Here is a 19656-nt window from a genome sequence, read left to right as displayed (position 1 = left end):
TTATTTTGATATATCACAGTGAAAGATTTATCGTCCTCTTTTTTTTTTTTTTTTTTTTTTTTTAAAAAAAAAAAAAAAAAAAAAAAAAAAAATCCATAGCTAAAGATGAGGGTATAAAATACCTAAAGGCAGTACCAGCTTCCCACCCCCTCAGCAGATTTCGGCCTCTCTTCTTTCTGTGCCACGAGACACATTGGACAGGGCAAGGAAGCCAGAACAGGTGAAACGGGCACCTCTAATGTATAGAATCCTAACTCAGTGTGCATTTGACTTGGTGTGTCTGTGTTGCATTTTGTACCCAACAGTGGAGAACACGCAACTGACCCTGAACCTGCAGACGGAGAACAAAGGCAGTGTTGTCTCAGGCGGAGAGCTGACAATTTTCCTGGACGGGCCGACTGTTGATCTGGGAAGCGTGCCTAATGGCAGTGCTGTGACAGACGGTGAGTGCCGCCCTGCTCCCCAGGGCTGTGCCGGGTTAGGGAATCTCAGCTATAGTACCGCGTAGCCAGCGTTGGCCCAGAGCTACTCTGCCTCTTAGTCTCCCAGATCAAAATCATGACCTGATTTTTCAAGGACTACGTTCTGATCAAGGACCAAGATAAATGTCACATCTTGGTGTGTTATTGTTTGGATTAAGGGCAGACTAAAACATCTTTTCATCCCACATGGACTGTGGAAAACAGATTTAGGAAATGTGACTTTAGTTGAACTCTCTGGGGAGGTTGAGAGTATTTCTGGAGATGGCTTTGCCTGGGGAGGATACCGTGTGCCCTTCTAGTGATGCAAACTAGCAAAAGACAGGCCGAACCGGGGTATTGGAGAATGCCCCCTCCTCTGACCCTAGTGTTTGGAGTGTTGGCAATTTGTTCCTTTTGATCTCGTCTGCAGTTAATCACCTCTGGAACTAGCAGGAAATTATTTCATGGAGTCTGAGGTCTGGAATGGGTTGGGTTTCTCCTTCATTTTTCTCATTAAATGTTTTGTTAAATGTGAGGTAAGACGGAAATTTTCAGGCCCCACCAGGCTTTTTCTAGCTTCAAGGGGGTGAGATTTGAACTCTCATTCAAGAGCAGGTGGAATCTTAGTCGTTGGATCAACCTTGGCTGCTGACAGGAGTCCCTGCACTGGGCTGAACTTTGCTTAGGGTTCTTTGGGTTTGTTGTTTTGCGGCTGGTGTGCTTTTGCATGGGGGAAAGCATGCAGTTGAACATAGCTGAGTCCTTGGCATGTACAAGGCCTTAGTCCAGGTGCTAGCCAAACGGCATCAGGCAGCATTCACGTGGTTTCTACTTCTGAGTGGGAAGTTAGACATGAAATGGGTAAATACAGAAATAATTGCTATCACTGTGACATGACCTGTGACAGAAAAGCACAGGGTAGTTTGAGATTCTGAGGGTCTCATCTAGCTGGGGCAGTGTTCAAGGAGGGTTCCTCTTGGAAAGTTGAGACATGCTCTGTGAGTTTAGACAGCGGGAGAAAGGAGTGGCTGGGTCTGTGATGAGAACTAGGGTCAGGAGACTGGATCCCAGGGATCAGCAAGGAGGAAGTGGAGGTGAGGCTGGAGAGGCCGCCCCACTCATAACATCTACCCTGAAGGCTGTGGGCAGGTGGTGAACTGTACCCTGAGAAGTGCAAGGGCCTTATTTTTTCCTCCTGCTTTTTTTTTTCATTTTTATTTATTTATTCACACGTGTCACGGTTCACGTGTGAAGATCAGAGGGCAGCCTGTGGGAGCTTCTTCTGTCCATGAGGGGTCCAAGATTGAATTTGTTGTCAGACTTGGCAACAAGTACTTTAATAAGCTAAACTATCTTTCTGGGTTTTTTTTAATAAAAATTTTTTTGCCTTTTAAAACCTGGAGTGGTGGCGCACACCTTTAATCCCAGAACTCGGGAGGCAGAGGCAGGTGGCTCTCTGGATCTCTGAGATCGAGTCCAGCTTAGTCTACAGAGCCAGTTCCAGGCCAGCTGGGGCTACAGGGAGACCTTGTCTTTTTTTGGCTTTCATTTGTATATATTCATTGTATGTGGTGCTAGACTACATAAGGGCATTTTCATACATATATGTAGCATACTTTGCGCATGCCCTCCTTGTGCCCCTCCACCTTTCCTTCCTTCTTCCCTTCTAGTTTAGTTTCCTTTTTTTTTTTTTGAGACAGCTCGTCTAGAACTCACTATGTAGACCAGGCTGGCCTCAGTCTCAGAACGATCCGCCTGCCTCAGGTGTATGCCACCACTTGCAACTAGTTTTTTTTTTCTTTTCCCCCCAGTCTTTTTTTTTTGGTCTTTTTGGGACAGGATCTCCCTGTAGCCCCACCTGTCCTGGAACTCACTATGTGGACCAGGCTGGCCTTGAACTCATAGAGATCCACCTGCCTCTGCCTCCTGAGTGCTGGGATTGAAAGCGTGCACCACTGCGCTGGCTAGTTTTGTTTTTTAAGTAAATTTTAAAAAAATTTATTTTTATTTTATGTGTATGAGCATTTTGCCCATATATGTAAGTATATGATGTGTGTGCAGTGCCTTTAGAGGCCAGAAGAGAGTGTCGGATTCCCTGGAATTGGAGTTATGTATGGTTGTTAGCCACCATGTGGGTGCTGGGGATCAAACCCTGGTCCTCTGCAAGAGCAGCCAGTGCTCTAACTACTGAGCCATCTCCAGCCCCTGGTTAGTTTCCTTTGTTCCCAGAGAGTTCCATTTCTGATTTCATGTCATTCATACACACATAATTATGTGGGATTTTTTTGTTTGTTTTTAGATAAGGCCTCACTGTGTAGCCTAGGCTGACCTCAAACTCACCATGATCCTCCTGTCTCAGCATGGGATTACAGGTGCACACTTCGCTGCTTTTGGAGGGCCTTTAGGTGAAGGTTCCACTTACACTGTGGAAAAGGTCCCTGTTCCTGGCCCTCGCATGGCATGGCTGGTGTCTGTTCTCTATCTCACATTTGAAAGGCTGAAGCTCATTTGATGCACAAGGAAGTCCATGTTCCCCAGGTTGGACTCTTGTCCTTGCTCCATATGGCAGTGGCTAAGCTGACAAGGTGTCCCTATCCCATCATGGCGGGTAACTCTGGTATCCACAGGGAGTTCTCTGCCTGGTAGCCAACTCTCAAATAAGGGCTGAGTTTCTCAACATTTCTGAACTCTCTTATGATTGATCCCTTTTCCAGGATTGCAACCACCTTCAAGAGAATCCAGCGGGACAGCTGTAGCTCCAGAGACGAGGCACCCACCCCCCAGCACAAACTGCTTTGGTGGGAGATCCCGGTAAGAGTCCTTTATGGGTGAGAAGACCCTAGGAAGTTGCTTGAAGTGTTTGAAAACATGCTAGGAGTGGTAAGAAACAACACGTTTGGAAACTACGGGAAATTTCCAGAGATCTTATGACTGATTCAGTATTTTAAGCAATTCTTTCAGGAATATAGCACTCCAGATGCTTAGGAGGGTCAGCGGTTCCTTTTCAAAGGAAGATTGGGGCTGGCTAGGTTGGCTTTTTGGATAAAAGGCCCTGTTAGAGAACTTGACTGCTTCTTTTACATGTCAGAGCCTGTGGCAGCCTCATTTCTCCTTCTAGAATATACATAGAAACATGTAGAAAGCAGCTCCTTGGATGCGAAGTTTTCCGACTGCATTTCCTTTTTTGTGGGGTGGCTGGTGGTTCCCATTGGTGATGGCTGAAACCATTTGGCCTGAGGTATTTTATACTTGTTATGCTTATCATGAGTCATGTTACTTTACTCACTGAAATTCCTTATACCTGTATTCATGCTCTAAACTCATTTCCATGGCAACTGAATTCCTTGACAAGAGAATAGCTCTAAATCTGTTAGAGAAATGGCTAGTAGAAGAAGGTTGGGCCCTGTGTTTATTGGAAGAGAATCATGTGAATCTTGTGAATATTTTTTACTTATGGTAGGCGAGTTATTGACAAACATCTTCCCAACAAATCCCAGGGAAGAGAGAACAATGCTTTGGCAATTATCATTTTGTTCCAGCCAGTATCCACAGCATCTTGGCAGATCCTCTGAGGGCAGTTGTCACTCTGGGTTTGGTTTGTAGCTGTATGAGATTGAGGTGACCAAATGTTGGCAGCTAGAGAGGGTGGATGTTTGGGCCCTTTGTCCCAGGACCTCTAGCTTCATTAAAAGCTGAGCGCCATTTCCCTGTCCTCATTCCTCTTAGCCTGTATAGAGGTGTCACCTCACACTCCGAAGACCAGTCACATTTTCTGTGACTTGTTAGATGGCTTATAAGATGCAATAAACAGGGGCCGGAGAGATGGCTCAGTGGTTAAGAGCACTGACTGCTCTTGCAGAGGACCCAGGTTCGATTCCCAGCACCCACATGGTGGTTCAAACCGTCCTTAACTCCAGTTCCAGGGGAATCCGAAGCCCTCTTCTGACCTCCGCAACATTGCATGACACGGGTGCACTTACATACATGCAGGCAATACACTCATACACGTAAAATAAAAATAATAAAATATTAAAAAAAAGAAGATGCAATAAACAGTTAAGTCTTCTAAGATTAAGACCGAAAATATGATTGGCAAATCTTGTAGCACCAAAGGAATGATTTAGAATTGGAGGGACTAGAATCTGTTCATAGTGACAGTGGTGGTCAGATAGGGACAGGGACACCTCAGCAATTCACCCTTCTGAGAATGACAGTTTCTGAACTCTGATTCGAAGTCCAAACTGCTGTATTGGATATTTAACTGGACTTGGAAAGTTTGGGTCAAACACACTGATACCACTTGATTTGGGGCTGGAAGTCAGAATCTGGCTTTTAGCAAGTCAGAACCTAAATTTAATCTTTCTTTCTTTCTTTCTTTCTTTCTTTCTTTCTTTCTTTCTTTCTTTCTTTCTCTCTCTCTCTCTCTCTCTCTCTCTCTCTCTCTCTCTCTCTCTCTCTTTCTTTCTTTCTTTCATCTTATTTTGCGTGTCTGTGTGTGTGTGCATGCCACTCTCATGCATGTGGAGGTCAGAAGACAACATTTGTGAATCTGTTCTCTCCCTCCACCATGTGGGTCCCAGGGATTGAAGTCAAGTCGTCAGGCTTCGCAATAGGTGCCTTTACTCACCGAGTTTTAGTTTTATTTATTATTTTTTATTTTATGGGTATGAGTGTGTTGCCTGCATGTGTGTAAGTGTACCCATGTTGGGCAATGCCCACCAAGACCAGAAAAGGGTCTCAAATCTCCTGGAACTGGAATTACAGATAATTGTTAGCCGCCATGTGCATTTGGGGAATGGAACCCGGATCCTCTGCAAGAGCAGTTGGTGCTCTTAACCACTGAGTTGTCTCTCTAGCTCCTGAACCTAAATTCTTGACCTGTTTATTAGTCCTTTAAATTTCTCTAGTTGATCAACAGTGAAATCCATCCATAGGCCCTGATAATCCTCATCATTGGCATTTGTGTTGAGGAGTGTTGCCTGTCTTAAAGAAAGAAAAGAAGCTGGGTGTGGAGGTGTGCACCTGTTCTTCCAGCACTTGGGAGGTAGATGCAGGAGGATCAGGAATTCAGGGCTATCCTTGGCCACATAGCAAGTTTGAGGCCAGCCTGGGCTACATGAGACCTTGTTTCTAAAAACCAACTAACCATCGGGAGTGTGGTACATACCTTTAATCCTAGCACTTGGGAGGCAGAGGCAGGCAGATCTCTGTGAGTTCAATGCTAGCCTGGTCTAGAGTTCCAGGGCAGCTAAGGCTACAGGGAGACCCTGACTCAAAGCACCAAAAACAAAAACAAAAACCTCAACTCACCAAAAAACCAAACAAAATATTGTGTGCTAACAACAGCAAAATATTGAAAAGAAAATTAGCCAGGCGTGGTGGCACAAGACTGTAGTCCCAGCACTTGGGAGGCAGAGGCAGGTGGATCTCTGTGAGTTCACAGCCAGCCTGGTCTACATAGTGAGCTCCAGGCCAGTCCCCATTACAGGGAGACCCTGTCTCAAAAACACCAAAAAAAAATAAAAATAAAAAAATAAAAGAAAAGAAAATTAAAAGATATATTTTCAACAGGCAGTGATTTACACTGCCATCAGTGCTAGTTCCTGTTCCTTGCTGATGGGCAGATTGCCTTCATAAGTTGAAGCCATGTGGGACCCTTCATGAGCTTCGCTGCTGCATACTTGGCAGTACCCAGCCTTTGAGTTCTTACCATCTGACATTGACATTAATACTGATGCCCCTGCCTGTCAGCAGGAATGTTTGCAGATATGACCCCCAAAGCAGAATCTTTTCCACATGTGAAGTTCACCACACACACAGACTCACTGTGGGCCGTAACAGAGTACCAAACAAGTGAGTGTAAGGCTTTAAAATCAGAGAAGAGATCAAATCCTGGCCTGTCATTGGCTTGCTGCATGATGTAGAAGTCACTGAACCTCTCAGAGCTAGTGTTTGAGGTTTGAAATGGAGACTGTAGTTGCCCTACAGGTCATTGTAGGAATTAACTGAGATGAAGTGTGGTGATTATACTTTGCTTACGGAGACTGTCTATTGCATACATCTCCTGATCCTGAGAAGTGACCCAGTGCTCAGGCATTGATCAAAGAAAGACCTTGAAGATGCAAGGGCAATCCTGTGCTGTCTCTGCTTCCTGGGGCACAGAGAAGGATAGCTGTCTGTCTGCTATTTCCTAAGTATTTAGTTCTTCCTGTCTGCAAGGTAGGTCTTTTTTGTATATAGGTACTGTTTACCATGATCTAAATAAAGGGACTCAGATGTATCTGTGAAGGTGACATTTGTGACGCCAAGGCAACCTTCCTTTCCTCTTCCCCTGCTTCACAGAGCTAGAGAATACCAAAGTTCATCCTGAAGAACCACCATCTGCCTGTCACGCAGATGTCAGATGCCATCCTTAGTGGGATCTTGGCCATTCTTGACGAGCAGTCAGGCAAAGCTTCTCTAATTATCTAGCCATCTGGTCTGCCACATGGAAGCCAACCTGGGATTGTGGTATACTTTACATGGCATAAATTTGTTTCCAGACATTGTGATACTATACGGTCAGTGGAGCTGCTTAAGAAGTAATTTGTTTGGACTTGGTGGTGCAAATCTTTAATCTCAGCACTCAGGAGGCAAAGGCAGGCAGATCTCTGTGAGTCCCAGGCCAGCCAGGTCTACATAATAAGACCCTGTCTCAACAACAACTAGAAAAAGATAATTTGGGGCTGGGAGGATAACTCAGTCAAGAGGGTGCCTTGTAAGCGTGAGGACCAGAGTTCGGTTCTCAGCACACTCACAGAAATTCTGAGCATGGTGGCGTGTGCGTGTAATCTTAGTGCTGACAAGGCAGAAACAGAAACAGGATCCTTGAGGCTCATCAAGCACCAGTGTAGTCTTAATTGGGGCACTCTAGGCCAGCAAGAGACCCTGTTTTAAAGGAGGTAGACAGCATTCCTGAAGCTGACACCTAAGATTGTTCACAGACACTCACACACAGAGCATGCACACACACAGGCACCTTCATGCACATGAACTCAAAACAGTGAGGTCACAGAAAAAAAAATGATGCCATTTATATAAAGCTAGAAATTGCTGAGCTAAGCAAGGCCCTTTCTTCTTTTTCTCTTTTATTAGAGAATACTTCTTTTTATTAATTTCTATAATTTTTAATATTTTATTTATTTATTTATTTATTTATTATTTTATGTATATGAGTGTATTGCCTGCATGTATGTGAGTGTATGCGTGTCATGTAATGCTGTGGAGGTCAGTAAAGGGCTTTGGATTCCCTTGGAACTGGAGTTAAGGACAGTTCATAGTTGCCATGTGGGTGCTGAGAATCGAACCCGGGTCATCTGCAAGAGCAGTCAGTGCTCTTAACTGCTGAGCCATCTCTCTAGCCCCCTCTGTAATTTTTTTTCAAGACAGAAACTCATATAATCCAGGGTGGCCTTGAATTCAGTATGTAGCTGAGGAAGACCTTGAACTGTTTTCTTTAATTAAAAGATTATTAGCTGGCGTGGTGGCGCATGCCTTTAATCCCAGCACTTGGGAGGCAGAGGCAGGTGGATCTCTGTGAGTTCGAGGCCAGCCTGGTTTACATAGTGAGTTCCAGGACAGCTGGGGCTACAGGGAGACCCTGTTTCAAAAAGACAAAAAAAAAAAAAAAGATTATTTGTATTTTATGTGTATGAGTGTTTTGCCACATGTATGTAAGTCTACCATGTGTGTTCAGTGCCTCTGGAGGTGAGAAAAGGGCATGGTTCCCCTGGAACTGGAGTTTTGGACTGTTGTTAGCTGCCATGTGGGTGCTGGGAACCAAACTGGGCCCTCTGCAAGAGCAGCTGAGTCTCTTAACCACTGAGCCATCTCTCCAGCCCCAGACCTTGAACTTTTGATCCTCCTATCTTTACCTCCCAGTTGCTGAAATTATAAACACACACCTACCATGTCTGGCTTAACAGTATCTTTTTTTTAGTTTAGTTTTGGTCTGTTTGAGGCAGGGTCTACCTGTAGCCCCAAATGGTCTGGAACTTGCTATAGAGACCAGGCTGGCCTCGAACTCACAGCAGTCCCCCTGCTTCTGCCTCCCAAATGCTGAGATTAAAGGCATGGGCCACCACACCTGGCCAAGCAGTACATTTTTTAAATTAAAAAAATTACATTTATCTGTTTCGTTAGTTATATTTATTTATTTAGTGTTTGTGCATATGTTATGTTGTGTGAGTGCCAGGGAGTGAGTGTAGAGGTCAGAGGATAGCTGCTGGACTTAGTTCTCCCCTTCCACTATGTGGGTTCCAAGGATCGAGCTCAGGTCATCAGACTTGGGAACTACCTTAACCCACTGAACCATCTTGCCAGCCCTAACAATAACAATACCTACTACCTAACACTACCTTTCTAAGGGATACCTTTATAGGTAGGAAAACTATAATATGCACTTGTAGTTCTAGATATTTGGGAGGTTGAGGCAGGAAGATTCCATGAGCCCAGCAGTTTTGGAGCCAGCCTGAGCAACCTAGCAAGTCTATGCTTCAGTAAAGACAAAACAAAATAAAATGGATAGGAGGAGTTCTGATACAAGAGAGTGGTTATCTTTGGAGGGAAGGAGAGAAAGCAAGGCTACAAAAAAAAATACTTTGGGGCTGGAGAGATGGCTCAGTGGTTAAGAGCACTGGCTGCTCTTGTAGAAGACCCGGGCTCAAATCCCAGCACCCACATGGTGGCTAACAACCATTCATAACTCCAGTTCCAGGGGATTCAACACCTGCTTCTGTCCTCTGCAGGCATTACATGACATGGGTGCACTTACATACATATAGGCATAACACTCATACACATAGAATAAAAATAAATTAAAAAAAAAAAAGAAAAGAAAGTATTTCTAGGGTCATGCTATTTCTTAGCCTGCCTGGTAGTTCCCGTGTTCTTCTTTTAAGCTGACTATATGTCTAATGTAGTCCTGTTGCTTACATCCTTCACAATACAGAATCGAAAGGGCCCTCTGCCACCCTGTTCACCCTGAACTGAACAGCAGTGGAACTGGGTTGGAGAATTATTGTCAGCTTTTGAAGCCAGACTTCAGATCTTGGGATTCCCATGTGTTTGATAATAGCCACTTTTATTCTGCCCAGTTTATGTGTGTGATAGGGCAACCAGCCAATTCTGAGTTGATGCTCCACGTTGGCCTCTTAAGACACTCTGCTGTCACAATCTAGGACCTGAGAATTTATTTGGGGACTTGGAAAACTGGGTCCAGGTGGTGTCAACATCCTTTATCTCAGTGGCTGGAGAGGGGCTGGTCTCAGTGTTGATTGGAGTGGGGACAAGTAAGGTGTTCCCTAGGCTTGTGCCTGTCGATGTGCCGCTGTGAACTCTGTCCTCATGCCGTGTTCCTCATCCCAGGATAACAGTGGAAACACTTGGTTTATGATAGAGCCCCGGGGAAGAGTGCGTGCTAATTCACACAGAGATCACTTCTCACACCCTGTAAGGATCCATGTTTGAGTTTTTTTTTTATTTGTTTTTTACATTTACCGTCCATCCATCCGTCATCTATCATCTATCAATCTCTATCATGTGTGAATGTGTGTGTACATGCATGTTCACACATTTAGAGGTCAGAAGACAACTTTTGGGAGTCTGCTCTCTCCCTCCACTATGTGGGTTCCTGGGATGGACCTCAGGTTCTTAGGCTGGTGGCAGCCACCCTCGCCCACTCAACCATCTCACTGGCCACTCATGCTTTATGTTTCTGGAGTAAGGTTGGTTTTGGGCACCTGCCTAAGTTGGTTCAGGTTGGGAAGGACTTGCATGTACATGGTGCTGTGCACACATCACACAGGGTCCCTCTCTATACAAGTGAGTTCATCTTGTTGATATTACAGAGCTTATCAGAAGAAGTCAGTGTGTGGGGAGGTGTGGGATGAGCAGAATGGGCTGGAAGTTTGTTGTCCTTTGTCCTTTGCTTCAGGGTTGTGCCTTAGAGGCCGTCTGTGTGGTCCTGAGAGCTAAGGAGACTCAGTGGGGTGTATAGGAAGAACCCAGCTGAAGGGTCCATGCAGGTGCTGGCAGCCCTCTTTGCAGTTCCCCATAGATTAGAAATGGTTGTGAAATTCCAGGCCAAGAGTGGGAAGCCAGGTTGTCCGAGTCCCTTTGCGGTTTGCTGACTCTTGGTCACCTGTGATTTTCTTCTTTCTAACTGTTGTGTGAGGTGAGGGAGGGAAACCCAGCCAGTAGGATATTCTCCTCTAAGCCCAGCCTTGAGCCCCCCTCTGACTTGAATGCTGGCTCCTTTGGCAGGAAGTTTTCTTTTTCCCCAGTGCTAGGGTCTGAACCAAATGTCTTAATGTGTTCTGGATAGGCACTCTACCATTGAGCTACATCTACCCCAGCCCTCTTTATTTTTTTTATTTAAGAGGAAAATTATTCACTCAACTTTAGTGTAGCTGTTTTACTATCTTATTTCTTTATAGTATCTTACAAATATCCACATATTCTTCCTAACTTTTTTTAATATATGTTTTTATTGAATTTTTGCACATTTCATACAATACATCTTTATCATATTTAGACCCCTTCTTCTGTCTGCAACCCCCCCACCAGATTTCATGCATTCTGTCATATATGTTAAGGCCTATGAAATCAAATTTGTGTCCCCAGATGTCCCTTCTTGTGAGTTCATCCACTGGTGCCTGGTCACGTATCTAGCATCACTCCATTAAAGAAGATCAGTTCTCCCATATTTATTTTGAGACAGAATTTTACTAAGTTGTAAGGCTGGCCTTGAACTCACTCTTGTAGCCTGGCCTTGAACCTGCTATCCTCCTGCCTCTGCTTCTGGAGTAGTTAGGATTATAGGCCTGAGCCACCAGGCCTGGCAGAGTTTTTTAGCTGTAGATCTGGTAACTATATAAGATCTTGGCTAAGAAGCTGTATATGTGGGCCTAATTTTTACAAGCTCCTTCGGGGTGCTTTTACTTGGGAAAGTTTCAGCACTTCTTGTGCTGGGTCTCTTTCGCCCTCTTTTACTCTTCTTTTTTGTCCTGTTCTGACAAAAACCTATTAGATTTATTGGCTCCCTTGCCTTGGCATTAATGACCTCTGAAGGTTTAAAAGAGCTGTATTCTGGGAACCTTATAAAGCCCCAAGGTCTCTGGTGAGCTCTAAATAGCTCATCGGCTGTGTCTGCAGACAGCCTATCCCAGAAAGGAAAGAAAAATAAACTCAGGCGGGTGTGAGTCTGCTGGGAACACTTCTCAAAGTCCTGGAAGGGCCAGGGGAGAGTTGGGAAGCAAAGCTGACAGGGAAAGAGGGACTTTGGGACCCAAGCCTTTGGGCACTGGGCCATTCTTTCAGTCATTGCTGGCCGTGGCCAGCCCTTCTTCCATGGAGCTGACCAAAGGCTGCTTGACTTGGACATGTTACCCTGTCAGCCTAAAACTGAGTTTAGCACCTTTTTTGTTTCCATTTACTTCTCCCACCCAACAGCTTTCCTTAAAATCAAACTGTAGTCTCATTAGTGTTTCTGGGAAAGAGAAAAGGATACAGGTAATTCCATTTAGTCATTCATTGGTGAGAGAGACAGACCTTGCTCCCAGGGAACCTGCAGGCTGTCTTCTGAGCAGTTGGTGGGGGTGGAATAAATTGAGACTGTGGACAAAGGGTCTGTTATATTCCCAAATAATAGTCATGGAGATTCATCCCATCTTAATATTTTTATTGATATGTTGATTATATATTAATAAAAATGATGTTATTGAACATTTACTTATTCATAGTGGTTTATTTCATAGCTAGCTATTTGGCTTTCCTCTGTAGGAGCCAAGGGATATGTGGTGTGTACCAGAAAGCTGAGAACTAAAGAAAGAGAGCCGGTGTCTACAGAACACACTGAACCAGGCTCTGAACGAGGTCTTGGCCACAAAAGGATGGAAAGTCATGGTCCTTCATACCAAGGACTGTCCGTAGCAGGAGACAGACACTGGAGTGACAGTCTCAAGCTAGTGTAGTGGATCCCAGAGTGCTGGTGTGTACACAGGCGAGTTGGGGATTTAAAATGACTTTCCACATGAGCTGTATTTTACTGCTGATCCAGTGAAATGGGGGTCAGGGACAACCCTACAGGCAGAGGATACTGCGTGGGCAAAGACGGGAACAACCGAGCTTGGCCAACTGGAAGGATGGAAGTTGTTCAGCCATGCTGACGTGTGATATACTAGGATGGTCACTGTAGCGCACTCTGGTTTCCAGGCCAAATCTAGCTGCCACCTCCTTTTGTTTGTTTTCTATTTTTGTAAGAGCAGTTTTTTGTTTGTTTTTGTTTTTGGAGACAGGGTTTGCTTGTAGCCCCAGCTGGCCTAGAACTCATTATGTAGACCAGGCTGACCTTGAGCTCACAGAGATCCCCCAGCTCTGCCTCCCAAATGCTGGGATTAAAGGCGTGGGCCACCTTGCCTGACCCTTCTAAGAGCAGTTTTATGAGCAAAATAAGTAACAAAATGGAACAGCAGCAAAGGAGTCGCCCATGCACACAGTCTCCCTCAGGATCAGCCTTTGTTGGAATGGGACGCTGACATGTCATTGCCACTGAGAGGCCATTGTTATGTTAGGGTTCTGACTTGGTCGTGTCCTTTCTGTGGGGTTTGACAAATGTGTGACGTGTATCTGCTATCACTGTCCCATGTCTCATGCAGAGTAGTCTGCTGCTCTGTGCTTCCTCTTTCGAGCCCTCCCCATTCTCTCTGACCCCAGCACTGGTCTTTTAACCGTTGTCATGGTTTTTCTCTTTCCCAGAATGTCATGCAATGTATAGTCATTTCAGATTAATTTCATTGACTTAGGATTTTTTTTTTTTTTTGTCTTTTTTGAGACAAGGTCTTCCTGTAACCCCAGCAGTTCTGGAACTCACTATATAGACCAGGGTGACCTTGAACTCAACAGAGATCCTCCTGCCTCTGCCTCCCAGTGCTGAGATTAAAGGTGTGCCCCACCACGCCCAGCTCGATTTGATTTCTTTTTAATACTGAATGATACTCCATTGTTCAACTACACTGCATTTCACTTATCTATTCCTTACTGAAGTACGCCTTAGTTGTTTCTCCAGCTATGAATACAGCTGCTGTTAGCATTGACTTCTCGGTGGTGTAGCCTACATCACATAGAACTTTGCAGAAGGAAGGCTGGGAATCTTCTAGTCCCTGTGGGGAGAGGAACTACATGGTAATGTCTGATATGATGCAGGTTAAGATTAGAATCAGAAGCCAATAAGGAGGATTTTTTTCTGCAGGAATTTAAGTTATATTTTAATTTTTATGCTGGTAAAACATTATCAATCTCACATTTAATTCTCTGTCCCACAGCTTCCATCCAGGTACCTTGCATGGGGGGAAGCTGCATACTTGCCCCCTGCCATAGGAGCCCTTGAATTTTCCAGGATAATAAGATCTCTACTGGGCCTAGATAGACAGCTTAGCAGTTAAGAGTGCTTATAGAGGACCTGGGTTAGGTTCCCAGCGCCCATATCAGTTGACTCACAACCACCTGTAACTCCAGTTCCAGGGGATATGATGCTCTCTCTCATCCTTGGGCACCTGCACACATGTGGTGCACATAAACTCTTACAGGTACACATATATATATAGATAACAAGTAAACAAACCTTTAAAAATTAAAAAATAAAACCAAGGTATCTACGTTTGTGTAGAATTTGTGCTATGTATCAGGCAAACAGACTCATATAATACCTTTATTTTACAGTTTCCACAGTCTGGGCCCCAGCAAGCTGTCCTTAGGAAAACATGCAACCAGGAATAAAAAAGCAAAACTACACCAGACCATTCTGACTCCACCATTCAACTTCTGGCTTTCTCTGTTAGCACCTGCATAGAGTCTCAGTTTTCAGTCATCTTTGGCATAGAACTGCCAGCCCCAAGCTCCTAGCACTGAAAAGCCAAAGGAGTTTTCAGGAACTGGAAAGGACTAGCCTTGGGCCGTGGTAGAATAGAGATGAGACAGAGGAAGTACCTTGAACTACTTAGGAGATATAACATGGCATAGGTTAGAGGATGAGCAGGAGTGGACAGGGCTCCCAGGCTTTGGACAGTGATGTCATTTATGGAGAAAAGAGATGCAGGAGGGAGGAACTTAAGGGTGTGTCCGTCACATCCCTTGCAGTGGTCAGCTTTGATGCTAGGCAAGCTCTCTGGACAGGATACTGCTTGGCTTTGGGAAAATCATTTCTCTAAAAGAGTATCCATAGGAGGAATAAAAACCAAACTTCAGAGACACAAAGCAAAGCACTGTATTCCTGGTCGTGGTCAGAAAGGTCAAGATAAAGGGTAACAGGTACAGGACTGATACTGCAGGACTCCTCTGACCTAGAAATTTGTGGCTGGAAGGGAGAGGGTCTAGAGAGAAGCTGATGAAAAGAGCATGGGTCTTGAAGGAATAGTTCGTAGTCAGAACTCGGGCGGCTTGGTATGTGGGGTGGGACGAGAACAGAACTGACTGCAAATGCTTTGAGCAGATGTACATGGCAAAGAGAACGGTTGTGTAAGCCATAATGTTGGTGGCTGTGGTTTGGTGTGATGAGGTCAGACTTTTCCTTTAGGATTTTATTGGAGATGAGTGGCTCTTCTAGAAAGTGCCAAGGTTAATGGAGGTAGGAGTTTGGGGCTTGGGTTAGTGACTGCCTTTGTGATGGCAAACTCAAGAGCTTAAATAAAACAACTTCTTTAGATGTTAAAGCAATTCCATAGCTAAGGCTTTTTAAATTTTGTATTAGATTTTTAAAAAATGCCACAGAACTAAAACCTAGAATTCATATTTTATGGTTTCATGAAGTTCTGTACCCTTATTAGAAATTCAGCAAGGATTTTGGCCTCCCACCCTGATTTTCCATTTATTTATTAACTCATCTCACTGTGGCATCTACCCCTAGCATTCTGCCAAAATTATAGCCCCCAAAGCCTGCCCCTGCTATATGCAAGTTTAACACCAATTATTTAGTTCTTTATAGAAACATTCCATGTCTTAGATTATAGAATAGTAATCTCAGAGTGTACCATTTTTTTTTCCTGATTTCACTGAATTTTGTTAGTTTTAAAACTAAGCTTGAGTGGGGCATGGTGGCACACAGGCTTGTAATCCCATTGCCTGGGCTACCTAACCAGATTCTGTCTTATTGACTGTCCTCAAAAGTTTTATTTATGCAGAAAATTATAAATGTGTCCCATAAAAGCAAATGGCGGTATTAAATAGGGTATTCAAGAGAGGCATCGTGTAGAAGGTGACCTTTGAATAATGATCTGAAGAAGGCAGGGGATTGACTCTTCAGGGAATCTGGGGAAGGAGCATTGGGGCTCACAGGTGGTGCTTGTAGAGGGTGGAAGGTGCAGTAGTAGAAAGGCTGGTCCAGCTGCAGAGGAGGAGATGATGGGGGGGGAGAGAGAGAGAGAGAGAGAGAGAGAGAGAAAGGGAGAGAGAGAGTTGGAGAGTTGGGCATGCACAGATACTCACTTTTTCCTTCCACCGTGTGGGTTCAGGGGATCAGACTCAGATTATTAGGCTTCGTGGCAAGCATCTTTACCCCCTCTCTTCCATCAGCCTTTTTGGTTGTTGTATTTTAGGTGATATTTCTTGTAAAAACTTTTAATTGATTGGGAAAAAAAAAGATGCGATTATTTCTGTCTTTGTGCTGTCAGTCCATTTGTGTTTTGTGTGATTCTTGGTGTCTGTAGAGTCATTTTTTTTTTTTCCATTTGCTTGTTATTTGTCTGTTCTGCCTATGGTTTCTGTCTATGCTTAGCCTTGTGAGTCTATAGGAGTGGATGGTGCACTCCTGTAATCCTTTGGCACACTGAAACAGGAGAGTGTGAACTTGAAGCCAGTCTGGATTTTATAGTGAGACCCAACTGAAAAAAGAAAAGGGGGGCCAGGTGTAGTGGTGCATGTTTTTAGTCCCAGCTCTCAGGAGACAGAGGTAGAACTGAGGCCAGCCTGGTCTGCAGAGAAGGCTCCAGGCCAGCAGGGGCTACAGAGAAACCCTGACTCAAAAGAAAAAGAAAAGGGGGATTTCCTCCCAAAGAACACCCCTCCCCCCAAAATACAGAACAAACAAACAGAAAAACAAAGCAAGAAGAATCTCAGTGAGTTGAAGATGTTTTTGATTTGCTTATTACTTGATAATTGGATGTCAAATTCTGCATCTGGTAGTGTGAAAAACCAAGACCCTCCCATGGACTCTGTATGTGCAGATTTTCTGTTGGGCTTTTTGCTGACTGGTACCTCTGTGCATTGGATCTGCTTTCTGTGCTCATAAATGGCCTTCAAAGATGCCCATTTTAATGACAAAATGGCAAAGAAAAGAAATGAAATTAATGAGGACCCAAAGTAGGATATCATGCTTTGTGGAAGAGAAAAGATTAGGACCAGATTGATTTTGGTCTTTTTCTTAAAGATTTTAATGATTTAAAATTTTTTTTGTTTCTCTTCATTTAATAAGTTATTTATTTACTTATTTAGTTATGTGTGTGTGTGTGTGTGTGTGTGTGTGTGTGTGTGTGTGTAGGTAGGTAGGTTAAAGGACAACTTGTGGGAGTTGGTTCTTTTCAACATGTGGGTTCCTAGGCCCTGGCATTGCACTCGGGTCTTTGGACTTGGCAGCTGCTGCCTTTATCTACTGAGCCCATTAAAGATTTGACTTTACAATTTTACCTTTAAGACTTCTCACATGCTTGTTTTGTTTTTGAGTTTGGTGTCTGTCTTGGTGCTGCTGGAGAGGCATCCTGGGCCTTGGTCGAGGATGTTGGAGCAGATGTTCTTTAGCTCAGCACCCTCCCCCCACCAAAGTCTTTACAACAACTCCTGCATCTTTTCTTTCCACTTGAAGAATGAGGAACTAGAGTCTGGTGGAATTCCTTCTTCCTCTTCCACAGTTAGGATTTTTGCTGAGGGAGCTGTGGAGGGGGGGAGTGGACCAACACTCACAGAATGCCTCGTCAAGGGCTGTTTGCGCCTCATTCATCTTTGTGCCCCTGGTGGAACCTAGAATAGTGCCTTGCCGCACGTAGCGGCAGCTCAGTCAATATTTGTTGAGCTGAAAGAGTCTTGTATTCCCGCTCTTCACTTGCCAGAACTTGAGGGTGTGTCTTGCCTACCGGTTTACATTCCTTGGCACCCTGACTCTTGAGGTGTGATGGTTCAGGAGCACAGGCAGAGGGGGACTTTTATTTTAAACGTCCTGACCCTTTCCCAGGCTTTGCCTCCTTCAAGTGTGGTGGGTTCCCACTGCCTACTCCGTTCCTCTGTTTCATCTGGTGCTTTTTTCCCCTAGGAGTGATATTTCCATATTGAGCATTTTTCATGGACTATTCTCTTCAAATCCTTGCATCTTTTAAGACTGACCCTAGAATCAGAGATGACACATAACTAAATCTGGATTTAGGAAAGAGTATTTAAAGTCCATGTACTCCCAGTGTACCAGAAAAGAATGCTTCTAACACTCGAAGAACAGCCAGATCTCCTGTGTAGTTGTTCAGATTCCCAAGAGATTGTTGAATCTTGAAAGGGTGTGTCTCACAAAGACATTTCAGGGCTGCCCTTAACCACAGGCAGCAGATTCCACAGAGTGATGCCCTAATGAAAAAGCCCTGGAACTAGTGAGGTGGGTGTGCAGGGATGGTGCTGATGTTGCCACCAGCCGTGCGTCTGAAAACTGGACTTGCCTTTGTCATCCTCTCATGTGGCTCTGTCTTCAAGCCTGGAATGAGGCCTCTGGAGTGAAGTTCTGTGATTTTTCTCTTCTGCCACCTGCTGGAGAAAGTGCTTTTGCTCAGAGGCAGTCTAATTAGATGGGGCCTTGATTTGCTTCGGTTTGTAAAATAATAGTTTGCTCCATTTTGAGGGTAGAAACTAAGAGGGAGTGACTCTACATCTTGTTGGTGCAAGAAACAGCTACGACCTGTTCATTGTAAACCATGAGACACAGACTTATGAGTAACTTACCCACACAAGGAAGATCTTAACACCTATGAACTTGTCAGTCAGGAACACATACCTTATCAGAGAGCTGGGTATGGTGGTGCATGCCTGTAATCCTAACAGTTGGGATGGAAGCAGGAGGATCAGGAGTTCAAGGCCAGCCTTAGCTGCATAGGGAGTGTGAGGTAAGCCTGAGCTACTTTATAGCCTGTCTCAAAACAAAACAAAACAAAATAAAACCTAACAAAATATTAGACAAACCAGGCCTGTGTATACACCAGACCAATGAAAGATGCAACTTCCTCACCTGGACCACTTAAAAGAAGATGACCCCAAGACTTAAAGGTAGCAGGCACACTAGTGTGTCACCTGGTCACTTGTCATGAGCCTGTTCAGGAAAATTGTCACAGCAAAGGGTATCTGCCTTGTTCTCCAACCTCCAGCTCAGTTGCTGTTTCTCCTGCCTATGACACACAACCTACTTTTAACTAACCTTTACACTTGCACCCAACCTGCACTTTGAACAGCTCTGCAGCTGCTCTATAGCCCTAGCTGGCGTGGAACTCGCTATGTAGACCAGGCTGGCTTTGAACTCACAGAGATCCACCTGCCTCTGCCTCCCAAGTGCTGGGGCTAAAGGCATGCACCCACCTGGCTCCTATGAAACTTTTTACCTAGTTCCTTTTTTATTGTTATTATTTTTATTTTATGTGTACGCGTGCATTGCCTGCATGTAGGTAAGTGCACCTGTGTTATGCTGCAATACCCGCAGAGGTCAGAAGAGGCTGTCAGATCCCCTGGGACTGGACTTACAGACAGTTGTTAGCTGCCATGTGGGTGCTGGGATTTGAACCCAGATCTTCTGCAAGAACAACCAGTGTTCTTAACCACGGAACCATCTCTCCAGCCCCCATAGAAACTTTTTATTGTGCCCAGATCATCTCTGTCTCTGCCTTCAATACATCCTCTCTAAACCCTGCTAGCCTCGTTAAACCTTTCTTAACCATTCTCTCTCTCCCTCCCTCTCTCTCTTACACACACACGCATGCACACACACAAACATATATACACACACATACATGCATGAACATGTACATATCATATACACATGCACATATATGCACACATATCACACACACAACTGTGTAAAATGTAGTGTATGATTGGAGAGGTAACATTTGCAATTAAGACTGGAAGAAAAGAAGCTGTTTTT

General features: G+C 44.4%; 1 protein-coding gene across 2 annotated transcripts in view; it reads left to right on the top strand.

The window, feature by feature from the left end:
* The window catches only part of Wwp2 (WW domain containing E3 ubiquitin protein ligase 2), a 149072-nt gene that overhangs the window by 53478 nt on the left and 75938 nt on the right, over positions 1-19656 (top strand). For both annotated transcript variants that reach the window (XM_008833710.3, XM_029563775.1), the window contains 2 exons: positions 306-443; positions 3176-3272. In XM_008833710.3, the coding sequence (XP_008831932.1) occupies positions 306-443; positions 3176-3272 (235 nt within the window). The remainder of the gene's footprint in view (positions 1-305; positions 444-3175; positions 3273-19656) is intronic.

Source organism: Nannospalax galili, unplaced genomic scaffold (genome assembly GCF_000622305.1).
Source record: "Nannospalax galili isolate Female #2095 unplaced genomic scaffold, S.galili_v1.0 scaffold410, whole genome shotgun sequence".
Classification (NCBI taxonomy): domain Eukaryota; kingdom Metazoa; phylum Chordata; class Mammalia; order Rodentia; family Spalacidae; genus Nannospalax; species Nannospalax galili.
The sequence above is the reverse complement of the archived record's forward strand: the minus strand, read 5'-3'. Positions and strand labels throughout refer to the sequence as shown.